General features: G+C 35.1%; 1 protein-coding gene across 2 annotated transcripts; it reads left to right on the top strand.

Annotated features, from left to right (window-relative positions):
• Positions 1-1058: 1058 nt before the first annotated feature.
• PLK4 (polo like kinase 4) lies at positions 1059-21865 on the top strand. 2 transcript variants are annotated; one of them, XM_025420567.3, is made up of 16 exons: positions 1059-1329; positions 1987-2082; positions 2914-3009; positions 3089-3203; positions 6084-7110; positions 8228-8328; positions 10833-11194; positions 12020-12124; positions 12486-12588; positions 13544-13693; positions 14396-14529; positions 14834-14925; positions 15072-15219; positions 16050-16190; positions 18758-18864; positions 19490-21865. In XM_025420567.3, exons 1-16 carry the CDS (start codon positions 1300-1302, stop codon positions 19590-19592), a joined length of 2910 nt encoding a protein of 969 aa, XP_025276352.1. In that variant the 5' UTR covers positions 1059-1299; the 3' UTR covers positions 19593-21865. The 2 variants fall into 2 exon arrangements, with proteins under 2 accessions (XP_025276352.1, XP_025276353.1); XM_025420568.3 differs by lacking the exon at positions 1059-1329 and having other exon boundaries at positions 2918-3009.
• Positions 21866-23878: the final 2013 nt, after the last annotated feature.

The raw sequence follows: 23878 nt of genomic DNA, 5'->3' as shown, positions 1-23878 counted from the left end.
GAGGGGGATCCCTCGGTGGCTCAGCGGTTTGGCGCCTGCCTTTGGCCCAGAGCGCGATCCTGGAGACCCGAGATCGAGTCCCGCAAGCTGCTTCTCCCTCTGCCTCTCTTTTTCATAAATAAATAAATCCTAAAAAAAAAAGACGGTAATGAGGGGGATCCCTCGGTGGCTCAGTAGTTGAGCATCTGCCTTTGGCTTGGGTCATGATCCAGGACCCTGGGTTCGAGTCCACATCCGACTCCGGCAGGGAGCCTGCTTCTCCCTCTCTCTCTGGGTCTCTCATGAATAAATAAATTAAAAACCTAATATATATATATATATTTTTTTTTTAAAGACAGGTAGTGATTTTTCCCCCCTGTGTTCTGTCAAATTTAAACGTTTGAATTTTTAAAACCATCTTAACCGCGGGGCACCTGGGTGGCTCAGTTGTTGAGCGCGGGCCTTGGGCTTCCCGGAGTCCTCCGGGGGCCGGGGATCGAGTCCCGCATTCGGCTGCCCGCGGGGAGCCTGCCTCTCCCTCTCCCTGCCTCTGCCTCTCTCATGAATAAATACATTAAATCTTTTTTTTTAATTTTATTTATTTATTCATGAGAGACACAGGAGACACAGAGAGAGAGGCGAGAGGCAGAGACCGAGGCAGAGGGAGAAGCAGGCTCCACGCAGGGAGCCCGACGCGGGACTCGATACCGGGACTCCAGGGTCACGCCCGGGGCCGCCGGCGCTAAACCACTGAGCCACCCGGCCCGGGCTGCCCACACTAAATCTTTTTTAAAAACTTAAAATCATTTTAAACCCTTGATAGAAACGGAAGTAGTTTTCAAGGCCGTCACGTGAGTAGCCTACCGGGGAAGTCTCACGTTCCAGACCAGCTCTTAAACACGGCGGACTGGGCCTTCTGGGAGCCCGCCGGCCGACACACCCCTGCGGCGCCGCGGGGTGCGACGAGCACTTCCGGTTCTCCGCCCCTAGGGCCTTGACGCTGGCGCCCGGCCAAGGAGAGCCTGCCACGCATGCGCGCCCAGCGCAGCCTATCCGGAGCGGCCAATTTCTTTACGTCACCGACGGCCTGCCCCGCACGGCAACCGGCGGGAGTTTTTCAAAATGGGAGCGCAGAGGCGCCGCCCAGGTCTCGGAAGGTGCCGCGGAGGCCTCTCGGTGGCTGTGCAGCCGTCGCCGGGAGCGGCGGCCTAGAGAGCCAAGCCTGATGGGCGCCAAGACCGGCTGGCTGCTTGGAGCGCTGCCTCGAAGGGACTGCGTGAAGGGAGCTCCTCTGGGGAGCACAGGCCGGGGCCTGGAAATATGGCGACCTGCATCGGGGAGAAGATCGAGGTGAAAAGACTTGGCAATCCTCTGCGGGGCCGGGGGATGGAGGGGGGCAGAGAGGGAGTTGGAGTGGCAGGACTCGAACCGGTGACTCTAACAGCTGCGGGGCGGGCGCCGAGGTGCTTTGGGAGAGCCCCAACCGCCCGCCCGGCTGTGTGGGGCGGGGCGCCCCGCCCCTCAGGCTGGAGTGTCGGGGGAACAGGTGAGTTGCTCTCGGCCCCGCCCGTCTCCTCTCAAGGCTTCAAGTTGGCCCTCCCGCCGGGGCTGCCGCGCTACAGCTGGGCGAATGTGCGTCCCCCTTCTCCCAGGGGATGGCAGTTACCTCCGGCGGGAGCTGCGGCGGGATTCCAGCCCAGCCCTCTGCCCCCGTGGGTTGGCTGGGGCTGGGAGCAAGGTGCTGGAGCTGCACTGGGGTTAAGGAAGCATTTCATTTGGGTCCTGCGTCTGAAGCCCAGCTCGGACTTTCAGGGATCCCTGCAAGGCGTCAACATGCTTTCCACTCCAGACACCTGCTGTATCGAGGTGTAACACCTGCTTGAATTCTGAATTCATATTCCCCTTTCTGTCCATTGTTATCATCTTTTTTCCGATCTCTTCCTGTCTTCTCTTTTTCTTTTTTCTCCTGTGAATCATCACACAATATCTTTAATTTTAACTTTTAAGGATTTTAAAGTTGGAAATCTGCTTGGTAAAGGATCATTTGCTGGTGTCTACAGAGCTGAGTCCATTCACACTGGTTTGGAAGTTGCAATCAAAATGGTAAGAAAATCTCCATCGACTTCTCACCTCTACTTTGCAAGGAGTTAGGTGACTTAAGATGTCAGAAACTCCTTACCTGCGAGCCCCTCCTTTTTTTTTTTTATTTAGAGTAGAAAGAACCCATTGCTTGTACACAAAAAGACTAATGCCAAGTCCAGCAACTGACCTTATACATGCCTTAGGAGATCCTTGAGTATGCTTAAATGTTTTATTTTCATTAATGTTCACTAGACCTAGGACTTGTTATTATGCAAACTTATAGCAATTGATAGAAATCAAAGAATAAACAATTTGTTTATAATAATGAGTGCTACTTGTACATAGCTCTGTATTACACTTTAACAACCTAAAACACTATTTTTTATTGTTACGGGTCAGTCTAATAGGAGTATCATAAGCAAATTAAGAATCCCTTATCTAAACCAGTAGGGAAGTTTTTTGTTTTTTGGTTTGTTTTTTGTTTTTTTTTTTTGGGAAGGGAAGCTTTATTTTAAAGTTTGTCTGGAAGAAAAAAGAGGAACAGGGTGAAAAAAAAAATAAAGCTTGGCTAGATTTTTGTTGTTGTTATAGATATGATAGTTGTGCTATTAAATTTTTTAAGTTGGAAGAGAGTATTAGAATGCAATGGATAAACTTACTGAATGTCTACTCTGCCAAACACTCTGTTGGGTGCATGGAGAGAACAAACACCAGAATAAATTGATCTCATAAAGAGGTAAATAAAAGGACTTAAGAATATTTTAAAGTATACTTTCTCTTCAAAGTTAACTTTTGAAAACTTCACATTTGGAAGTTTATCACCAAAATTTAAATGTCTCATGTTATTTTTAGATAGATAAGAAAGCCATGTACAAAGCTGGAATGGTACAGAGAGTCCAAAATGAGGTGAAAATACATTGCCAGTTGAAACATCCTTCTATCTTGGAGGTAATACAAATTTTATAGAAGTGACAAAGGACACAGAATTTTTGTATATTACCATTTATTATGCCCTTTTATATTTCAGCTGTATAACTATTTTGAAGATAACAATTATGTATATCTAGTATTAGAAATGTGCCATAATGGAGAAATGAATAGATATCTAAAGAACAGAATGAAACCATTCTCAGAAAACGAAGGTAGGTGGCTGCTTTTTTTCTTTTTGTATATATGAATTTTATACTTTAAAAACTAATTTTTGAAGAATGTGCTATTTTGTAATACTTAATAAAACCATTTACATTATTACTTTAGGATACGAAAGGAGACTTCCCCCCACTCTCAAAATTAGAAAAGCTGTTAATTCCTACAAGTAATTCAAGCATTACTTGAAGAAGAAGTAAAAGGAGAAATTTGTTATCCATCTTTCCCCAAAACCACATTTTAAATTAATTAAATCATTGGTAGCTATTTAGTGTCTATCCTTTCAGATCCAGAGAGAAACTTTTTAGAATGTTTTTGATGTCTATAAAGTAGTTCCTAAGTCAAACACAAATAACTATTGAGATCAGTTATTGTAGAAAATGTCAAACATACAAGTAGAGGAACTAGTATAATGAACCCTCAGCTTCCAAAACATGTTCAAATTGTTTCATCTGTACGCTTCCTATTCTCCCAATTTTCCAGAATATTTTGAAGCTGATTGTAGACATCTTTGTGTCTATAAATATTTTGGCATATATCTTTAAAAAATACAAACTTTAAAAAAAAATAATAATCACAAAGTCATCATCACACCCAGTAATTCCTTAGTACCAAATGTATAGTCAGTTTCAACTTCCCTTGTTTCTTATAAATAACTTATTGTAGTTCAGATCAGTATCAAATAAGTCCATGAGTCATCACACAAATGATTGTTTTCTAGTTATCTTACCCTGGTAACTGAGATTGCAGGTACAACTAATAAATGTGGTTGCTATTAGATTTTTTTGTACATTTAAGTCTATATAACCCATTTGAAATACAATTTGGTCATTTGTATTAAATTATGCAAATATTCATATACTTTGACTCAAAATAAGGTAGTAATACAAGTTGAAGAATATCCGTAAACAGATTAATGATGATTATTGCATTTTTTTGTAATAATTTGTAACAGTAAGCCTTCTTAAATAAGCCAGAACCTACAAAAGCTATAAAGGAAAAGAATCATCAATTTGACTTAATTAAAATTAAGAATATGTATGACAAAAGATTAAGTCAAATTTAACACAAGATGGGAAATAAATATTTGTAAAATATATGACTGGCAAATTAATGTTAATATTAAAAAATATAAAAGATGCCTTTCAAAAAGGGTAATCCAATAGAAAAATGGGCAGGGAATATAACCCTGCTTCACAGAAAAGAGTACAAATGGCCAAAAAAATACATGAAAAGATACTCCAACTCTGTAGTAATTGTAAGAGTGCCTACTAAAATAGTGAGTGCCATTTTTTTACTCATTGGATTGAGACTACCCAATGCTAACAAGGATGTACATGAAAATACAGCCTTTTTGGGAGGGCAGTTTGGCAATTATTAAAATACTGAATTTTATTCTTCAACCCAGTTTCTACTTCTTGAATTTAACATTAGAGAACCAACCCATACATATGCATGAGAAAACAAACATGTACAAAATATTTATTCCTTTTTTTTTTTTTTTTTTTAAAGATTTTACTTATTCATGAGGGACACATAGAGAAAGGCAGACATATAGGCAGAGGGAGAAGCAGGCTCCCTGTGGGGAGCCTGATGTGGGACTTGATCCCAGGACTGAGCGAAAGGCAGATGCTCAACCACTGAGTACCCAGGCGTCCCTGTGAGCACCCAGGAGTCCCTATTCCTTTTGTTTGTTTTATTGTAATTTTGTCCATATTCTTTTTTATGTTGTTGTTTTATTGTAATTTTGAAATAATCAGAAATGACCAAATATTCATCAATGGCGATTAAATAAAATGAAGATTTTTAGGGGACCTGGATGACACAGTTAAGCCTCTAACTCTTGGTTTCCCCTCAGGTTGTAATTTCAGGGTGTTGAGATGGAGCCCCATATTAGGCTCCACACTCCCCACAGAATCTGCTTGAGATTCTCTCTGCCCCTCCCTGATACTTTTTTTTTTTTTTTAAGATTTATTTATTTTGGAGAGGGAGAGAAATAGAGCAGGGCAGAGGAGCAGAGGGAGAGAGAATCAATCTTAAGCAGACTCCCACTTAACACAGAGCCCAACCTGTGGCTCTGTCTCCCAACCCTGAGATGATGACCTGAGCCGAAACCAAGAGTCAGACCTTTGCATAATGAGTGTGCTACCCAGGTGCCCCTAAAATAAATAAATCTTTTAAAAATAGGATTTATAAAAATAAATTAATTAATTAAAATAAAATAAATAAAAATAGGATTTATGTGTACTGTCGTGGAAATACTTCAAGAAAGAGTATGAAGTAGGGAAAAAGTAATGAAACTGTATATTTTTATACCTTTTTATTTTTAAAGCATTTATTATAGCGTTTTTCTGTTCATGTAAATGTACATAAGCACAAAGCGTAAAACAATATATACATGCTATTAACAGTGGTTATTTTTTGTGAGGGTTTGGGAGCACATCAGAGGAACTAGCTTTCTTTTTTCTTTTTTACAGTTAGAATATATTTATAAATTGTATGATTATAGATATTTGCTCTTAATTGTTCTGGACTTCCATGTACCCTAGTTACCCTAGTCTCTTCCAATTGCTAATATAACTAACCTTTCCTTAACTATATAGAAAACTCATCAGTTAGAAAGGACAAAGATTAGGAGTGCCTAGTTGTCTTAAAGGAAAGGAAATATTTCATAATATTCTTTAGAAAACTAAAGAATATTATGAAATTATTATAGTAGTCTTTTGGATAGTAAAACTAAGCTACAAGCTGGTGTTTTAATGTAATACTGTGGTACATGTACTTGGGTTTCTAAAAACTGAATTCTAAAATTCTAAATAAATACTTAATCTTTCATATTTTCTAAATTGTAAATTTTATTTTTTGCATCCCAACAGCTCGACACTTTATGCACCAGATCATCACAGGAATGTTGTATCTCCATTCTCATGGTATATTACACCGGGATCTCACACTTTCTAATCTCTTACTTACACGTAATATGAACATCAAGATTGCTGATTTTGGGCTGGCAACTCAATTGAAAATGCCACATGAAAAGCACTATACGTTATGTGGAACTCCTAATTATATTTCACCAGAAATTGCAACTCGAAGTGCACATGGACTTGAATCTGATGTTTGGTCCTTGGGCTGTATGTTTTACACGTTGCTTATTGGGAGACCACCTTTTGACACTGACACAGTCAAGAACACGTTAAATAAAGTAGTATTGGCAGATTATGAAATGCCAGCTTTTTTGACAAGAGAGGCCAAGGACCTTATTCACCAGTTACTTCGTAGAAATCCAGCAGATCGTTTAAGTCTGTCTTCAGTATTAGACCATCCTTTTATGTCCCGAAATTCCTCAACAAAAAGTAAAGATTTAGGGACTGTAGAAGACTCAATTGATAGTGGACATGCCACAATTTCTACTGCAATTACAGCTTCTTCCAGTACCAGTATAAGTGGTAGTTTATTTGACAGAAGAAGACTCTTGATTGGTCAACCACTCCCAAATAAAGTGACTGTATTTCCAAAGAATAAAAATTCAAGTGATTTTTCTTCTTCAGGAGATGGAAGCAGTCTTTATACTCAGTGGGGAAATCAAGAAAAAGAAACCAGCAATAGGGGAAGGGGAAGAGTGATCCAGGATGCAGAAGAAAGGCCACATTCTAGATACCTTCGTAGAGCCCATTCCTCTGATAGATCTGACACTTCTAATGGTCAGTCTCGAGCAAAAACATACACAATGGAACGATGTCACTCAGCAGAAATGCTTTCAAAGCCCAGAAGATCAGGAGTAGATGAAAATGAAGAAAGATATTCACCTACAAACAGCGATGTCAATATTTTTCACTTCTTTAAAGAAAAGGCATCCAGTAGTCCTGGATCTTTTGAAAGACCTGATAATGATCAAGCACGGTAAGAATTCTATCAAAAGCATTTTTTTTAGGGATCCCTGGGTGGCGCAGCGGTTTGGTGCCTGCCTTTGGCCCAGGGCGCGATCCTGGAGACCCAGGATCGAATCCCACATCGGGCTCCCGGTGCATGGAGCCTGCTTCTCCCTCTGCCTGTGTCTCTGCCTCTCTCTCTCTCTCTGTGTGTGACTATCATAAATAAATAAAAATTTAAAAAAAAAAAAAAAAAGCATTTTTTTTAATGTTCTATTAGCACAAATATGAAGCTGCATGTAACTGAGGGTTGATTTTTTTTTAACATTTTCAGATGTTTCTGGGTACTTCTTAATTATGATTTCTATTAGAGAATCAGAATGATGATTTTTTTTTAATTATTTAAAAGATTTTATTTATTTGTTAGAGACCAGGAGAAGCAGACTTCCTGCTGAGCAGGGAGCCCAATATGAGGCTGTATCCCAGGACCCAGAGATCATGACCTGAGCAGAAGGCACTTACCTGTTACCTGACTCAGCCACCCAGGCACCCCAGAATGACTTTTTATTTGTAGTTAAGAAATTCTTTCAAAATGAGTATATAGTCTCATGAATGTGTTTGTAGAATGTTTTAATACCTGAGAATTTTTAGTCTGATTTTTTTTTTTTTTTTGTAGAAAGGAAGTCTCCAGTGTGAAGTATATTGAACATGTCTGAGCCCTAAAGTACTCCAGTAGTAACTATTCTCTCTCTCTCCCCTCCTTTTTTTAGCCCCACCACACAAAACACACACACACACACACACAAGGTGAGCCAGTGATGAGTAATCATATTATTGACTCCTTCTCACATGAGAGCTAATTTTTTAGTGACTCTGGTATTTTTTTTTCCTTTCTCTGATCTTTGATTTTTATGCTTAAATTTTAACAGCGCAGTAGCCATATAGAAATGTCACAGTACTATGGGCATTTTGGTCTAGAAGTTTAACTTCTTAAAGACAACTTAATTATGCCAATATTGGTTTCTATAGTTACTCTAAAATTTTTAAGTATTCAGATCAAAAGGTAACTACCTTTTAAAATATTTTTTGTCTTCAAAAGTTATTACCTGATAATTTTTTGTTTATCAGAATTTCTTTTCTCTGTTTAGCTCCAATCATCTTTGTCCAGGAAAAACTCCTTTTCCATTTCCAGACCAGACACCTCAGACTGAAATGGTGCAGCAGTGGTTTGGGAATCTGCAAATAAAGCGTGAGTTTTCTGTTTTGTTTTGTTTTTATATGTTTGGGTTTTCTTAAGAAAATAATACATGTTAAAAAAGAAAATATATTTTCAATAAGCTGTATTACAATACAGTAATAATAAATACTCATTTTGAGTATTTGCTTATCAGCTACTATCCTTAATGGTTAACAAATATTAACTTATTAAATTCTCACACTCAAAAAATATGAAGATAATATCATTAGCCCTGTCTTACACCTGAGGAACTGTATTGCACAGAGCTTAATTTGACAAGCTACACTGCCTTTAAGCAGAGGATCCAGGATTCCAGCCCATACAGTCTGGCTCATAAACTTTACTCTATCTCTCTGTTCTTGCAGTGTATCTGTAATAAGCACTTAACTATCAGTGCATATAAAATAATCAAAAGATGGTTGATCTTATTTTTAAGTAGAAGCTGATGTGGACAATTCATGGTTTACTAATGGGACCTCACATATGATAAAGTATACAACTACTAAAACCTAAATGGGTTTTTTTGGTGGGGGTGGCGGTTTGTTGTTTTAAGTAAGCTCTAAGCCCAACATGGGCTTGAACTCAGGACTTCAGATCAAGAATTATATGCTTTACTGACTGAGCCAGCCGGGTACCCCAAAAACCTAACATTTTTAAACAGCTGTCATTCCAAGTCATTATTTATTAATTAATTAATTTTTTTAAAGATTTTATTTATTTATGCATGAGAGACACAGAGAAGCAGAGACGTAGGCAGAGGGAGAAGCAGGCTCCATACAGAGACCCCAATGTGGGACTTGATCCCAGGACCACGGGATCATGCCCTGAGGCAAAGGCAGGTGCTCAACCACTGAGCCACCCAGGTGTCCCTGAAGTCATTATTTTAGATTCAGAGTTTGGAAGTTCAACATTTCTTATTAATGAACATAACAGACTCACAGAAGGTGTGTTGAAAATAATGGTGAAGAAAAAGAATAAAAAAAACATATGGGGAGGAGGAGATTACAAAGTATTATATTACTTCAGACAAGGAGTACATAATATGACTATAATTTAAGCACAGTTGTTATCTCAAGTGTGTATTGCTTTTTTAAAAAATATATTTTCAAGAGCCCAAAAGGGAATTAATCTTTTTTTTAAGTATTTTTATTTATTTATTTGTTTGTTTGTTTGTTTGTTTGTTTGTTTGTTTATTTATGATAGTCACAGAGAGAGAGAGAGAGGCAGAGACACAGGCAGAGGGAGAAGCAGGCTCCATTCACCGGGAGCCCGATGTGGGATTCGATCCCGGGTCTCCAGGATCGCGCCCTGGGCCAAAGGCAGGCGCTAAACCGCTGCACCACCCAGGGATCCTGGAATTAATCTTTTTATGTGTACTTGTTGATGATTCAAATTTCTATTTTTTTAAACTATAAAATTGCCATGTACTTAAACTTGCACTTAACCTGCTGTGTTTATAGATACTTTTATTTAGTAGTATGGAGATATCTGAGATGGAGAAATAAGCTTGTTTATAATCTAGTAGTGCCACTGCAATTTTATTTTATTTTTTTTATTTTTTTAAGATTTATTTATTTATTTAGACAGAGAGAGAGAGAGAGAGAGAGAGAGAGAGAGAGGCAGAGACAGAGACACTGTCAGAGGGAGAAGCAGGCTCCATGCCTGGAGCCTGACGCAGGACTCCATCCCGAGACTCCAGGATCGCGCCCTGGGCCAAAGGCAGGCGCTAAACTGCTGAGCCACCCAGGGATCCCCACCACTGCAATTTTAAAGTATATTATTGGGTACAAAATATTTTCTGTCATAATGGGAGTAGGGGGAAGGAAAGCACTAAAAAAAAGTCATTTAGGGAAAAAAATTGCAATACATATTTTTAGAGTTAAGCATTTGAATAATTGCCTTATAGATATCTATATAGTCTAATCATTTTAAGGGCTTTAAAAAGATAATGATCCCTTGTGAACTCTCAAACATATGAAATATAAATGGGTAAAATTCAACAAAAACTCTTTAAAAATGTAGTGCAGATACACTTGTGATAGTAAATATTAATAATAGTAAAACTATTTCATATATTGTTTTTGCTCTTACTTGCATATTTTATAAGATAGAACAGACAGTCCTTAGCTTAAAGAGGATAAATTTACTTCTTACTGAGAATGATTACCTGGGATATCCTCAAATCTGTACTTGTTGGAGCATTGGAAATTACTTGTTTTAGAACTAGTAAGTGACCCTCAATTTTGCCTCAGTTGAAAAACTAATTTCATAATACAAAAGGCAGTCATTAGAAAATAGGTTTAATAATATCTTTCTTAATTTTAGGAGTATAAAGGTATTTCTTAAAATATTCTTTTAAAGTCATTTATTATGTCATATCTTAAAACTGCTTATTTGTTAAATATTATGTAGATTTTTTTTACAGGTTTTTTTTTGTACCTCAAAAAAACAATACCAGCATGACATTGTGTTATATTAATTTTTCACTAAATTACTTCATTCTGGGTATATTATAGCTCATTTCAGAGAAACTACTGAGCACAATAGCATTGGCCCAAACAGAGATTTCCAAGGCCATCCAGATTTGCAGGACACATCAAGAAATGCTTGGACTGATACACGAGTCAAAAAGAGCCCTGATGCTTCTGATAACGTACATTCTGCAAAACAGCTGAATACTATGAAGTATATGACTGCATTTCAAAGTAAACCTGAAATAATTCAACAAGAATCTATTTATGACTCTGATCCTCTTTCTGAACAAAACAAGACTAGGGGAATGGAGCCACCATATCAGAAATGTACATTACGAGGCATTACATCTCCTTTGACTGCTTACAGGTTAAAACCAATTAGACAGAAAACCAAAAAGGCTGTGGTATGTCAACAATTTTTCTAAATTACTATATGATATTTTCTTTGAGTATGTGGTTTCTTATATTAAATATGTCTCTTTAGTTCCTGTACTTCTGATATTTACATGATAAACTCATTTGAAAGAAGAGACTGAGAGTTTATGGAAAAATAGCTTTTGTTCTTCTTCCAGCTACTTTAAGAATGGTGAATTGATACTGATAAGTTTTGAGTTTTAAATTATTGATAATGAGAAACACTTAAAAGTAACAGTGGTTAAATACTATGTTAAATATTATTCACAATTCCAATTACTAAATTAATATTTAATATCACCTTTTGCTTTTGTTTTAAATGTTTCTGTATTCCAGTTTCAAATCAAAAAGGTAAACTAGAAAAAAAAATTTTTTTTAACATCTGAAACTATTTAAGAAGACCATACAGAAAATCAAGTTTAGAGTTTAAATTGTGTGAATTGGAAACAGTGATTTTTATTTTTTAATTCCATCTTCCTCCTGTTCATACCTTGTTTTCTATTTCATCCAGTCTTGCCTTTGTTTGGCTTGCTCTTGTCTTTTCAGAGTCCTTATTCTCCACCCCTACCTTCTGCTTTCATTCTGCCCCCTGGTTATCATTTCACACTTAATTATACCTTCTTACCTTTGCTCCTTATGTTTCACAGTTGTGCTCAACTACACCTCTGATGTAGATTGTTGTTGAGAAGCAGCCATTTGATTTTGACTGTAATTTTTGTTTCTGCTATGGTTAAGTATTGCTTTTAAGTGTTGTATATGTCAGAGCTATTACAGTAAACGAGAATTGTTATTAACCCTAGTTTTTCGTTGTATAGGTTAGTATACTTGATTCAGAGGAGGTCTGTGTGGAGCTTCTAAAGGAGCATACATCTCAAGAATATGTGAAAGAAGTTCTTCAAATATCTAGTGATGGAAATATGGTAATGTAACTTTGCTTTATTATCTTGCAACTTTAAATTTTCATTAAGCATTTAGCATTCCAATTTATTCTACAATGATATTGTTAAATTTTTTTAATTGGTTTTCTTAATATGTTAAATTCAAAAAGTAAAGTAGTAGACTACATATATTTAACTAGCGTAGCTTTAAAATAATTACAACCTGTACAAAATCTAAACTTTAAACTTAAGTTTGGAAAGCAAAATAATTACTTCTAGAGAATATTTAGCATTTTCAACAAAATAAGTTTTACATGTGAGCTCTTTTCATAATTTTATTAACAAAATAAAGCACTCTAACTTAACAGCATATGATTAGAATTCTTAAAATGTTTTTTGGCAGATCACTATTTATTATCCGAATGATGGAAGAGGTTTTCCTCTTGCTGATAGACCACCACCCCCTACTGACAACATTAGTAGGTACAGCTTTGACAATTTACCAGGTATGTAAATTTACCAGGGAATATATTTAGATAATGGATTTATATATACATAAATTCTATATATGTGGATATCATAGATTATAAATGTCTTGCTTCAGCCAGTCTGTAGCTCATGTTCTTATTCTTTATATGTGGTGAGATGTGGTGTACCTTACTAATCTAATGTTTATTCATATTCTATAAGTAAAAACTACCTATGGAATATTAGTTGTTTATCACACAAGTATAATATGTACACTTATTTAGTTACTAATTTGTCTAGAATCTTGTTTAAAATTCAACATAAAGTATCTAATTTTGACTTTTGAGACCATTACTGTGCTCCATAGACTCCTTGTTCAGCTTCTGGATATTATGGATAGGGGAATTAAATATTGAATAGTAATAAGACTTGGCTGAACTGACTTTTGGAATCAAACAAGAAAACCTGTTTATAACCCTATTAGAAATCAAAACAGATAGACAAGACTAAATACTATGTTGACTGTAGTTACAGGGAAATGTAAAACCTGACTTTTGTATATTAGGACCATAAAACTCTATGCTTTACTAGCATAAAAAGAACTACATTGTTTCCTAATAGTCTGATACTGATATCTCAGGTAGAAATTTTTTCATTTCAATTACTAACATCTTCTTATTATAATTACTTATAAGAAGGAATAATTACTTATAATAAGATGTCAGTGATTCAAAGAAAGAGATTTTTTAAATAATCATGGTACTACTCATCATAATTTGTTATATACTTCTTGGGAATTGTATTATACTGTCCTTAGTTTTCATTAAAAGAGTTGGATCACTAAAATATCTTTATTTTGGTAATGAGGTTTCTAAGCTATGAACTTGAATTTTTGAGGAAGAGTAGAAATCAGTATTAAACTTATAGAATTTACATGTCAAATCAGCACTTTATTTCCTAATAATAGCTAATTTTTTTTCTGTTCTTTCCTAGAGAAGTACTGGCGAAAATATCAATATGCTTCTAGATTTGTACACCTTGTACGATCTAAATCACCCAAAATCACTTATTTTACAAAATATGCTAAATGCATTTTGATGGAGAATTCCCCTGGTGCTGATTTTGAGGTTTGGTTTTATGATGGTAAGTACCATTTAGAAATGGTAATTTTTTTCCCCTTTAGTTTATAATTTAGTAATTGTGGTTTTTTTAATTCAGCACCACAAGTTTTTAAGCTATATATTCATACAAATAAAATACACAATACAGTGTACTATGTTAACCAAATTTATTTATATATTTTCATGTAAACAACTTATTCTCCAATATGTATATTAGTCCTCTTTCCTTATTTAGCTCGGATTTAACAACATTTAGCTTGATAGTACAAAATCACCTGAAATAAACAATATCCTATTTCTTATTAGAAATTCAAATATTCAAATTGTAAAAATTATAAATGTGGCTAAAGGATCGATTTGACCTAGAGAATATCATTTTCTTAATCTATAAGGATGGTTTACTTTTTAATCTGTAAAGCTCCCTTTAAGGGACACCTAGCACAAACACACAGTACACATATCATTATACTTATCCTTCAATTATGTTTTCGTATGAGATCAGTGATTTTTTTTAAATACCATAAAAGTATCAGACTTAAGCCAATTGTATGCAGAAAAGGAAAATGGATGGTCTGTATTTATTGAATACATTCAGAGACTCATTTTATTCATGGTCAGCAAGTGAATATAAATAACTTGATCTTTACATACTAGTATGATAATGAATATAAACATAGGAATATTTAAAGAAATGATAAAAGCATTTTTCTTCTTATTCTTTAAGGAGCAAAGATACACAAAACTGAAGATTTAATTCAGGTGATTGAAAAGACTGGGAAATCTTATACCTTAAAAGGTGAAAGTGAAATCAATACCTTGAAAGGGGAAATAAAATTGTATATGGACCATGCAGATGAGGTATGTACCTAGTTATGGTAGGTTTTTCATACCAATTAATAGTGATTCCAGGGGCACCTGGGTAGCTCAGTGGTTGAGTGTCTGCCTTTGGCTCAGGTCATGATCCTGGGTTCCTAGGATCAAGTCCTGCATCAGGTTCCTCTCGGGGAGCCTGTTTCTCCTGCTGCCTATGTCTTTGCCTCTCTCTCTCTCTCTCTCTCTCTCTCTCTGTGTGTCTCTCATGAAAAAATAAAATCTTAAAAAAGTTTGATTCCAAATGACAGGTGAAATAATGACAAAAAGCATTATTGTTCTTTTGAAACAGGGCCATCGTATTTGCTTAGCACTGGAATCCGTAATTTCAGAAGAGGAAAAGAAAAGTGGAAGTGCTCCCTTTTTCCCAATAATTGTAGGAAGGTAAATGTTTGAAAAATGTTTAAACATGGCTAAAATGTGTCATAAATGTTTAAAAAAAGGTTTGGTGTTTACATTTTGGACATTTTTTAGTTTTCTGTAAGTTGAAAGCTTTAAGGGAATATATCTGGACATTTCTTTCCCTTCAGAAAACCTGGTAATACTAGTTCACCTAAGGCCTTATCACCTCCTACTTCTGTGGATCCAAACTACCTGATGAGTGACAGAGCATCTTTGAATAAAATGATCATAAATAGTGCTGCTTCTCCAAAACCAACACCAATACTTAATCCTTCTGTAAGTAAAAATACATCACTTCTATACTTTAAACTCTGTCATTGTCTCATGTCCTTCATATAAAATATAAATTCCATACTATTACCTTACTCTCACCTGTCTACTTCTCCCTTGCCTACTTTTTTTTTTTTTTTTTCCTTGCCTACTTTACCCTGTACTCTCTTTGCCTTATTCTAGTTCTCTAAAGCCTTCTTTCAGTTCTTCAAGTAAGTTTCAGGGCCTTTTCACATGCTGTTCACTTGACCTGGAACTTTTCTCCAAACTCTTAATGGCTAATTCTTTCTCATCATTCAGGTCTCAATTTAAATGTTACCACAGTGAAGTCTAACCTGCCCCTCTGGCAAAAAGCTAAATATATTATTATATGTATATATCATTTTATTTTTACTAGTAAAATATCATTGCCTTAATATCCATGATAGGCCTATGGTTACATAAATGTAAATTTTTATTCTATGAACTATCATGCCTGTAAAGACTATATAGCAATATAGGAAATGCGACATTAAAGAAATGGATCTGTGAGTGTATATTCACAGACCTACATATATACTACAATAGCAGTATGAAAAATTATACCTTGAGGGAAAAATATAAATTTGCCTACATGAAAACAGCAACTCTTGATTTTCTTCTCTTTCCATAATACAGTTATATGTTTATGTTTTTAATACTTTAAATCTGAAGTTTCTTGTTTATGTGGTTATATTTTAATTTTTTAACTTTGTTATTAAAAATTATTGTAAGCTAATGAAAATCTAGTCCTTTTTCAGTTTTGCTTGGCTTATAAAAACACTGAGGAATAATATCTTGTCTTTTACTGTTTATAGATGGTTACAAATGAAGGATGTGGCTTTACAGCTGCAGCTTCTGGAACAAACATTCCTTCTAGTAGTCTTAAAGATTGTCTTCCTAAATCAGCACAACTTTTGAAATCGGTTTTTGTGAAAAATGTTGGTTGGGCTACACAGGTGAGAATTTTTAGAAAAGGGAATTTTTTTCACTGAATATCCTTAGTTTTCATAGTAATTAGACAATTATCAGAAAATACAATTTATTTTTTAAAGATTTCTCTTTGCAAGAAAGTTTCTACACCTTTTTTTACATTGGTTATGTTTTTATTTGTGTACATTTGGAAAACTCTAGATATTGCTAATAACAGATTGTCTCCTAAGGCATAAGTGATTTGTTTTTGTCGTTTTGTTTTTAAAGTTTTAAAAACAAGTTTTAAACCCAAGTGTCCACTGATAGATGGATAAAGACGATATATGTGTTGGGGTGTCTGGCTGGCTTAGTCTGTAGAGCTTGCGACTCAATCTCAGGGCTGAGTTAAAGCCCCACGTTGGGCATGGAGCCTACTTAAAATTGATTAATAAATAAATACATACATACTTTTTTTAAAGATTTTATTTATTTATTCATAGAGACACAGAGAGAGAGAGAGGGGCAGAGGTACAGGCAGAGGGAGAAGCAGGCTCCATGCAGGGAGCCTGACGTGGGACTCGATCCAGGGTCCCCAAGATCAAACCCCGGGCTGCAAGCAGTGCTAAACCGCTGTGCCACCAGGGCTGTCCCATACATACATTTTTAAAAGTATGTGTATGTACACAATAGAATATTACTCAGCCATAAAAAAAAAATAAAATAAAATCTTGCCATTTGTGACAACATAGATGGTTCTAGAGGGTATTATGGCAAGTGAAATAAGACTGAAAAAAAAAAAAAAGAAATAAGACTGAGAAAAACAAATATATCATTTCAGTTACATGTGAAAGCTAAAAAACAAAACAAAAACAGAAGTTCATCAATACAGAGAACAAACTGGTTGTTTCCAGAGGGGAGGAGGATTGGCAAACTCGGTGAAGGGGATTAAGGGGTACACACTTACAGTTGTAAAATAAATGACAAATGAAAAGTATAGCATATGGAAAATTATCAATAATACTGTAATGTTGTACAGTGACAGATGGTGAGCAGAGTACTATATAGAATTGTTGAATCACTATGTAGTATACCTGAAACTAGCGTAACATTATATGTCAATTATGCTTCAATTTAAAATCTAAATTAAGGGCACCTGGGTGGTTCAGTGATTGAGTATGCCTTTGGCTCAGGTCGTGATCCCAAGGTCCTGGGATTGAGTCCTGCATCACGTTCCCTGCAGGGAGCCTGCTTCTCCCTCTGCCTTTGTCTCTGTCTCTCTCTCTCTTTCTCTCTCTCATGAACAAATAAATCAAAATCTTCAAAAAATAAAAATAAAATATAAATTAAAAACAATAGAATTGTCACAATAATGGCTACTTGTCAGGAATTAAGAATGATATTCATGACATTTAAGTTTTAGAAACTATTTGTAATCTATTAGAATAACTTACATTTGGCAGAAAAGGATTTTTGCATTTAAAAATTAAGTCCACATTAAGTTTCAAACTTACAGAATTATATGTAGGTGTGAGCCTGTATGTATATATTATCTGAAAGCTTAAAGATTGGAGACTTGAGCATAGTACATGTAATTTTTACTTGCTAGTGAAGTAAAATGCATTTTAGACCTTTATGGGGGTAGGAAATACATGAAGAGAACTCAGCATATATTGAATAAGCTATGTGGTACCCTATTTCTCATATATATTGTCTTATTCCCCAAATTAAAACCTAGTAAAGGTGATGTTACCTCTTTTTATAGATAGTAAAATTATGGCTTATAATTATTGATTGACTTGCACAGTCCTACTCAGTAGTTGGCAGAGATGAATGTAAACCCAGGTCTATTTGATTCCAGTGTCCATGACTTCTCTCTGCTGTTTGGAATGCCACATTGTGTATTAGTAACTATATCAAATATCAGTGACTAAAGGGATAAGTTTGCAAAGGTGTAATGTTCTCAGGCCAAAGAGAAATTCTGTGTCCCAAGTGCAAAGAATAGAGGAAGATCCTAATTTAAGAAAATGTTACTTTCGTTATTTCTTAAATCTCTTCTTGGTTAGGATGCTATTGGAGTGGGAGGATGACACAAAACTATTCAGACATTGTAGTAGAAATGAATGGGAAACGATTAATTTAGAATAATTTTATTTATTTTTTAAAATAATTTTAATATTATAAATGCCTTAGCTATTAAAGGAATAATCTGAAAAGATGTGAATATTCCTAATGCTACTACCATCACTGCCTCATATTTGTAGTTCCTGAGAAGGTTGCCTTTTTTTTTTTTTTTTAAGATTTGTTTAAGACAAAGTACACGTGAGGGTGTGAAAGTGTGAGGGGTTGGGGGGCAGAGGGGCTCCCCATTTAGTGGGGAGCCCTACACAGAGCTTGATCATAGGACCCTGAGATCTTAACCTGAGCTGAAATCAAGAGTCAGATGCTTAACCGACTAAACCACCCAGGTGCTCTGAGCATTGTTTTTGTTTTTCTTGTTTTGTTTTGTTGTTTTGTTTTGTTTTATCTATGTGAAAAACCTATTAAACATGAGTACCTTCTAAGAACTTCAAGTCTCCTACAGTATAGTAATTCTGCATGCTTATTATTTTTCTAGTTAACTAGTGGAGCTGTGTGGGTTCAGTTCAATGATGGGTCCCAGTTGGTCGTGCAGGCAGGAGTATCTTCTATCAGTTATACATCACCAAATGGTCAAATAACTAGGTAAGTTCATAAAATAATGGTTGGGATTTAGCCTTTTGCTATATAATTTCTTTCCTCTCTATGTTGAAATAAATGATTTAATAAGGTTTTGTATGTTCTTTAGATTAAGGCCGTCAGTTTAATGAAGAGTCCAATTTTCAACTTGCTTTAGAAATTATAAAGTCATTTCAAGTTTTCTTTTTATTATTTTTAATTTTCTTTTTATTATTTAATTTTTTTTAATCTATTTATGATAGTCAGAGAGAGAGAGAGAGAGAGGGAGGGAGGGAGGCAGAGACATAGGCAGAGGGAGAAGCAGGCTCCATGCACCGGGAGCCCGATGTGGGATTCGATCCCGGGTCTCCAGTATCGCGCCCTGGGCGAAAGGCAGGCGCCAAACCGCTGCGCCACCCAGGGATCCCCTCTTTTTATTATTTAAATACATTTAGAAAGTGGCCTGTTTTAAAAGGAAACAAATTGGTTAATTGGTTATGCTTATCTTGATTTAGGTATCTACTTAAATAATTTTGTGTAATTTTTCTGAGGTGCCTCTTTCATTGAAGAATTACTGAAAAATATAATACATCTTTTGGTACTCTCATACAAACCATTTAATTAAGTTATGTTTTTCTTTTGCTTCACTTAGGTATGGAGAAAATGAAAAATTACCAGATTACATCAAACAGAAATTACAGTGTCTTTCTTCCATCCTTTTGATGTTTTCTAATCCATCTCCTAGTTTTGAATGATTGAAGCTCCTTTTAGATTTATAAGTCTAATAAATAACTTGTTGGCTTTCAAGTAAAGTGACTTTTTTTTTTAATATAACTTCCTCAGAAAGCCTTTCTATAAAAGACAGGTTTAATCTATACCATAATGGATGTATTCTAATTAGAGAACAAAGCAGAATGAAACTTATAAAATGTACAGGTCATAGATTAAAACTGTATACCGGACTTTGCTCTTAGAACATATACCCCCAAAATTTGTGTTCATATATTTGTATCGAACAGTTTTTTAAAAGCAAAAATATAAATGGTGTGTGGTATATTTATGCTTTTTTAAATTGTTTTCTCTACTTCTCAGACATGTTGAGAATCATGAAAAAAACATGCTGAAGTTTTTGAACATGTAAATAATGTGTATTTATAAGTAACATATGTAAACATGTATATTTGTTTTATATTTATTTTTGTAGCACCAGTGAAACATTTCTGAAAATGCATTTTATAAAAAAATAAATACAGTGATAAGTTGCTTTATCTTTTGATTTATTTAATTAAATACTTATTTTAAAGTAAGTTACTAGTAAGCTCATTTTTAAATTTTGTTCCCTGTTTAGGAACCAGTTAAATTTTCAAAATTAATTTTGCAAATGGTAAATACCTTGGTTCTCTACCTGTATTTGAAAATATCTGCATATTTTAATGATAAACATTTTAACATTGTAGAACTTAAAGCAATAATTAAGATGAAGAAAAAAAATATTTGATAGACAGCCATTTCTAATACTCAAGGTAAAATAGGAATGAAATAAAACTATAAATAAGATAAAGACTGTTTAACCTAATGTTTCCTGCTATTTTTTAGAATTAGAAACATTTGAGGTAATTACATCTAGTAGACAGGAATATTTAATGCCATATTCAACATCGTTTTGGATGTTTTTACCAAAGGCGATGAGTAGAAAAACAATTTGCAACATAAATTGCATAGTTAATAAGAAAAAGACAACCCGATAGAAATATGGACAAAAGATAGGAGCAGATAATTCACAAAGACAGAACTACATATACTGAATCAAAAGGAAATATATGCTCACCACATTTATGGTTGGAGAAACGCAAAATTAAAATCATATCCTGTTATCAAAGAGATTGGTAAAAAATAATAAAATAGTGCTTGCTAAGAGGAACAGGACACTTTCAGGTGTTAAATTAATGAAAAGTAATTTAGCAATATCCTTTAGAAGTAACACATTTTAGTACATTGGTAATCCAGTTTCAGGAGGAAAATCATGTAAGCGCTTCTTTTAGGGAAAAAATATAAGAAAGAAGAATTTCCCTCAAAAAATGGAAGTATTTAAAGAAATTTCTAGCTTAATTTTGAAGGCTAAATACATTTTGCTTTTACAGACTTCACTTAGGTGTATTTTTTGTTATCTCTTTCAGTCTGAATGTACCTTTGTTTCAGGTACTTCTCTTATACATACCATATAGCTGCATTTTGTTTTTTAATCCAATCTGATAACCTCTGTAGTCTACCATGTTCATATTTATTATCATTTCTGATATGTTTACTGGCATTATGGTTCAATTGTATTTATGTCTACAGTTTCTTTTGTGCTTTGTACCACATACCTATTGTTTCCTTCTTTTTTTCCTCTTTCCTGCCTTCTTTGAGATTTAGTTTCCTTTAATATCTTTTACTCTTCATACTGATTTTCTTTGAGAGGGTACAGTAGTGGTTTATTAATATTCACTTTACATTATCATGACTATGAAAACATTCATAGCTGAACTATGTACCACGTTAGAATTACATTTCTTGAACAACTGTGTTTTTCTGTAGTTACTTTGTTAGGTCAAACACATCTGATTATCTGTAGTTTTTGTTGTTGTTTCCTTTTTCCCCTCCCTTTGAATACAGCTCTCTGGAGCCCTCTGATTTCCTTTTCCTATCTGGACTGGTGGCTGTGTATATAGCATTTCCACTATATAAATAAAATATGTTGTAATTTTTTTATCCATTATACTGCTGATGAATATTTATATTGTTTCCAGATTTTGGCTATAAAAACGGTATTGGTATGACAGTGTTTTAGTGCATATGCACACAAGTTTCACTAGAGTTTTACTCAGAACTGAATATGATGGACTTTAATATTGGTGCATCTCAAATGTTAGGAGATAATGCCTAATTTTTTTACACTTCCACCTGTAACATATAAGAGTTTATATTGTTCCACACTCCCATCATTACTTGGTGTTACAATCTATTAAAGTTTTTGCCAGTTTGACAAGTGTGGAATAGTGATCATTGTGGTTTTAATATGCATTTCCCTAATTACTAAAGAGGCTGGAATCTTACATAGTTATTAGATATTCATCTTTCATGAAGTGCCTGTTATGTCTTCTACCTATTTTTTTCTCTTGGGTTGTCTGGCTTTTTCTTGGTGATTATGAAGAGTTCAGGATATGTATCCTTTGTCTATTGACATGTGGCAAATGTCTTTACTATTTTAGGCTCTCACGCTCTTAGTATGACTTGATAAGCAAAAATTTCTAAATGTCCAATTTCACAGACTTCCTTTACAGATACTGCTTTTTAAGTTCTGCATAGTATTTTTAAAAATTCTATATTTAAATTCAACTTAATTAACATTCACTGTTTATTAGTTATGGGGTAGAATTTAGTGATTCATCAGTTGCATGTAACACCCAGTGCTCATGACATTAGGTGCCCTCCTTAATGCCCATCACCCAATTACTCCTTCCTCCCACCCATCTCCCCTCAGCAACCCTCAGTTTGTTTCCTAGAGTTCATCTCTTATTGTTTGCCTCCCTCTCTATTTTCATCTTATTTTTTCTTCCTTCCCCTATGTTCATCTGTTTTGTTTCTTAAATTCTACATATGACTGAAATCATATGGTATTTGTCTTTCTCTGACTGACTTATTTTACTGAGCGTAATACTATTTCCATTGATGTCATTGTAAATGGCAAGATTTCATTCTTTTTGATGGCTAATATTCCATTGTAAATATGTACCTCATCTTCATCCATTCATCTGTGGATGATGGATGATGGACATCTGGGCTCTTTCCATAGTTTGGCTATTGTGGACATTGCTGCTATAAACACTGTGGTGCAGGTGCCTCTTTGAATCACTATGTTTATAATTTTTAAATAAGTGCCTAGTAGTGCAATTGCTGGGTCACTACTTTCAACTTTTTGAGGAACCTCCATACTGTTTTCCAGAGTGGCTGCACCAGGTTATATTCCCAACAGCAGTGTAAGAAGGTTGTCCTTTCTCTGCATCCTCACTGACATCTGTTGCTTCCTGACTTGTTCATTTTAACCATTCTGACTGTGTGATGTGCTATCTCATCGTAGTTTTTATCTCTATTTCCCTGATGCCAAGTGATGTTGGGCATTTTTTCATGTGGTTTGTTGACCATTTGCATGCCTTCTTTGGAGAAATGGCTGTTCATGTCTTCTGCCCATTTCTTGACTAAGTTTTTTGGGTATTGCATTTGATAAGTTCTTTACTGATTTTTGATACTAAACCTTTATCTGATAAAGCATTTGCAATTGTCTTCTGACATTCCATAGGTTGCCTTTTAGTTTTGTTGACTTTTGCTGTGTAAGATCTTTTTATCTTGAAGTCCCAGTAGTCCTGTTTTTGTTTTTGTTTCTCTTGCCTTTGGAGATATGTCTGTCAAGAAGTTGCTGCAGCTGAGGTCAAAGAGGTTGCTGCCTGCTCTTCTCTAGCATTCTGATGGATTTTTTCAATCACTTTGAGTTTATTTATGGTGTAAGATAGTGATTCAGTTTCATTCTTCTGCATGTTGTTGTCCAGTTTTCCCAACACCATCTTTTTTCCACTGAATATTGTTTCCTGATTTGTAAAGATTAGTTGACCATAGAGTTAAGGGTCCATTTCTGGGTTCTCCATTCTCTTCCATTGATCTGTGTGTATTTTTGTACCAGGACCCTATTGTCTTGATCACTACAGCTTTGTAATACAGCTTGAAGTCCAGAATTCTGATACCTCCAGTTTTTCTTTCTCAACATTACTTTGACTATTTGGGGTCTTTTGTGGTTCTGTACAGATTTTGGGATTGTTTGTTCTAGCTCTGTGAAAAATGCTGATGATATTTTGATAGAGATTGCATTGCAGATTGCTTTGGGTAAGATAGACATTTTAACAAAATTTGTTCTTCCAGTGCATGAGCATGGAATGCTTTTCCATTTCTTTGTGTCTCCCTTAATTTTTTTTGTTTGACCCACTTACTCTTTAGTAGAATGCTCCTT

This window comes from Canis lupus, chromosome 19, assembly GCF_003254725.2.
Source record: "Canis lupus dingo isolate Sandy chromosome 19, ASM325472v2, whole genome shotgun sequence".
NCBI classification, from domain to species: domain Eukaryota; kingdom Metazoa; phylum Chordata; class Mammalia; order Carnivora; family Canidae; genus Canis; species Canis lupus.
The sequence above is the reverse complement of the archived record's forward strand: the minus strand, read 5'-3'. Positions and strand labels throughout refer to the sequence as shown.

Bases quoted from the DNA above. Each gene is read 5' to 3' on its own strand.
- PLK4 (XM_025420567.3), top strand. From the start codon at position 1,300: ATGGCGACCTGCATCGGGGAGAAGATCGAG. The intron at 2,083-2,913 runs GTAAGAAAATCT...TGTTATTTTTAG, and splicing joins TGGAAGTTGCAATCAAAATG to ATAGATAAGAAAGCCATGTA. The intron at 12,125-12,485 runs GTAATGTAACTT...GTTTTTTGGCAG, and splicing joins TATCTAGTGATGGAAATATG to ATCACTATTTATTATCCGAA.